At 48.9% G+C, this 1,937-nt stretch overlaps 1 protein-coding gene across 1 annotated transcript; it reads left to right on the top strand.

Moving 5' to 3' along the window:
* Nucleotides 1-388: 388 nt before the first annotated feature.
* LOC123041283 (GTPase activating protein 1) lies at nucleotides 389-1,408 on the top strand. The gene is made up of 2 exons (XM_044463927.1): nucleotides 389-753; nucleotides 861-1,408. Exons 1-2 carry the CDS (start codon nucleotides 538-540, stop codon nucleotides 1,155-1,157), a joined length of 513 nt encoding a protein of 170 aa, XP_044319862.1. The 5' UTR covers nucleotides 389-537; the 3' UTR covers nucleotides 1,158-1,408.
* The last annotated feature ends 529 nt before the right edge of the window (nucleotides 1,409-1,937 follow it).

Here is a 1,937-nt window from a genome sequence, read left to right as displayed (position 1 = left end):
AGCTTGAACAGAGCCCTCATGCTCCGATCACGTCGTCAAGGGGGCGATTCTTGAATTTCTTGCTAAGTTCTCCATAGAGAGCTCGGTGATGTCATCACCATTTTGAACAATGCCCAGGCTGCGGCACACGAGGGCCTCAACCTTCTTGGCCACAGGAGCATGAACATCAACACTTGAAAATGTTGGTAGAAGGGTTCTTGAATAGATCCAATGTAGCACCCAAGATCACAACCGCAACCACGACACACCAGAATGTTGATGCGGCATTTTCAGTACAACAATGTGACGTGAGGACTCGGAAGTGCTAGATTTTTGCCGATACACGAAAGCGTCCTGAAATAGCAGAGTACAAATAACACAGAGTTCCACAAGACACGGCCCACGAATCATTACACCAGAGGCTGGCATGCCATGCATGTCTACATTCCCTCATCATTCTGGTGATCATTTCTAGCCTCCAACAAGAACAAATGAGAATTGGTGTGTAAACATTCGAAGATCAGATCAACAACAACAATTAGCAACAGAGCAATCGAGATGACGTCGGAGCCAGTGCCTCCAGGGATGTTGAGCGTGCGCGTGTTGCGGGGGATCAACCTCGTGAACCGTGACGTCGACGGCAGTGACCCCTACGTCATGCTTGAGCTGGACAACCAGAAGGTGAAGACGAACGTCATCAAGAAGACGGTGAACCCGGTCTGGAACGAGGATCTCACCCTCGCCGTCACGAATCCAACAACACCGATCAAGATAGTAAGTTGAAGGAGTTGAATGGTCATATAGATGTTTTTGCCGCATACTGCATGCATACAACTTAGTGACATGAATCCTAACGTACTTGCACATGGATATGTACGCAGGAGGTGTTCGACAAGGACAAGTTCAGCAAGGACGACAATATGGGGGACGCGGAGGTGGACCTGGAGCCGTTGTTGCAGATGGCTCGGATGGACTTGGAGGACATCCGGAGCGGCACTGTGGTGCGCACCGTGCGGCCTCACCGTGGCGGCGCCGGAGGGAGCTGCTGCCTGGCGGATGAGAGCAGCATCGTGTGGGAGGAAGGGCAGGTGGTGCAGGACGCGTTGCTCAAGCTCAGGAACGTCGCCACCGGCATCATCCACCTCCAGCTCCGATGGGTCAAAATACCATCATTATGATCCATTCCTTAATTATATGGCAGCTCAATGACCGACCCATGTTTATTTGTGTTGATTAATTTCTTCATGCATTCCGTCGTGCATCCATGTTTTGCTGGATGGTCGATCCATGTTAAGTTTGTGTCGATTTCTACATTTAGTCATGCATGCATGCATGCATGCACGACGTCAATTTTCATGTGTTCTTTGGGGCGTATTTTTTATGTGGTTATTGATCGATTCATACCATACCTATCATGTTAATACTAAGGCCTCCCTAACTCAAAGAAAGAAATACCAAGTCTCCTTTTTCCAAAAATATATTTATATACTAGCATGCAGAGGCGTCATGTGCAGCCGCGCCCGTCAAAGAGCATTTGCGTGTATGTAGGTTGTCTTTTGTTTTAATGCGAAGAGATGCGGCAGTGGATTTGAGGGTGAGCTCATGACATATATGTTCTTATTTGTTAGTTATATTAATGCAGGTCCTTTTGTGTTCCGTGCATCATGATGCTAGAATTTTATTCGGAAATGTTAACGCCCACACGTGTGGGCATTAGCCAACTCACCCACACGTCTCCATCACCGTCCAGTAACTTCTGCACGAATCTTGGCACGAATTAGCTGATTTTGTATGCCACGTAGGACAACTCGTGTGTGTGGTGTGTGAGAGAGGTCGCCCACACATCCGTTTTACCATACGGAGTGGCCGGTGTGTGGGCGTTCAGCAGTTCGCGCCACACGCCACTTTGCACGCGCACACAAGGGCTAGTGTGTGGGCATTTTCCATCTCGCCCACAC

The sequence above is a fragment of the Triticum aestivum genome, chromosome 2B, assembly GCF_018294505.1.
Source record: "Triticum aestivum cultivar Chinese Spring chromosome 2B, IWGSC CS RefSeq v2.1, whole genome shotgun sequence".
Classification (NCBI taxonomy): Eukaryota; Viridiplantae; Streptophyta; class Magnoliopsida; order Poales; family Poaceae; genus Triticum; species Triticum aestivum.
This window is presented reverse-complemented; position numbering and strand designations above follow the sequence as displayed.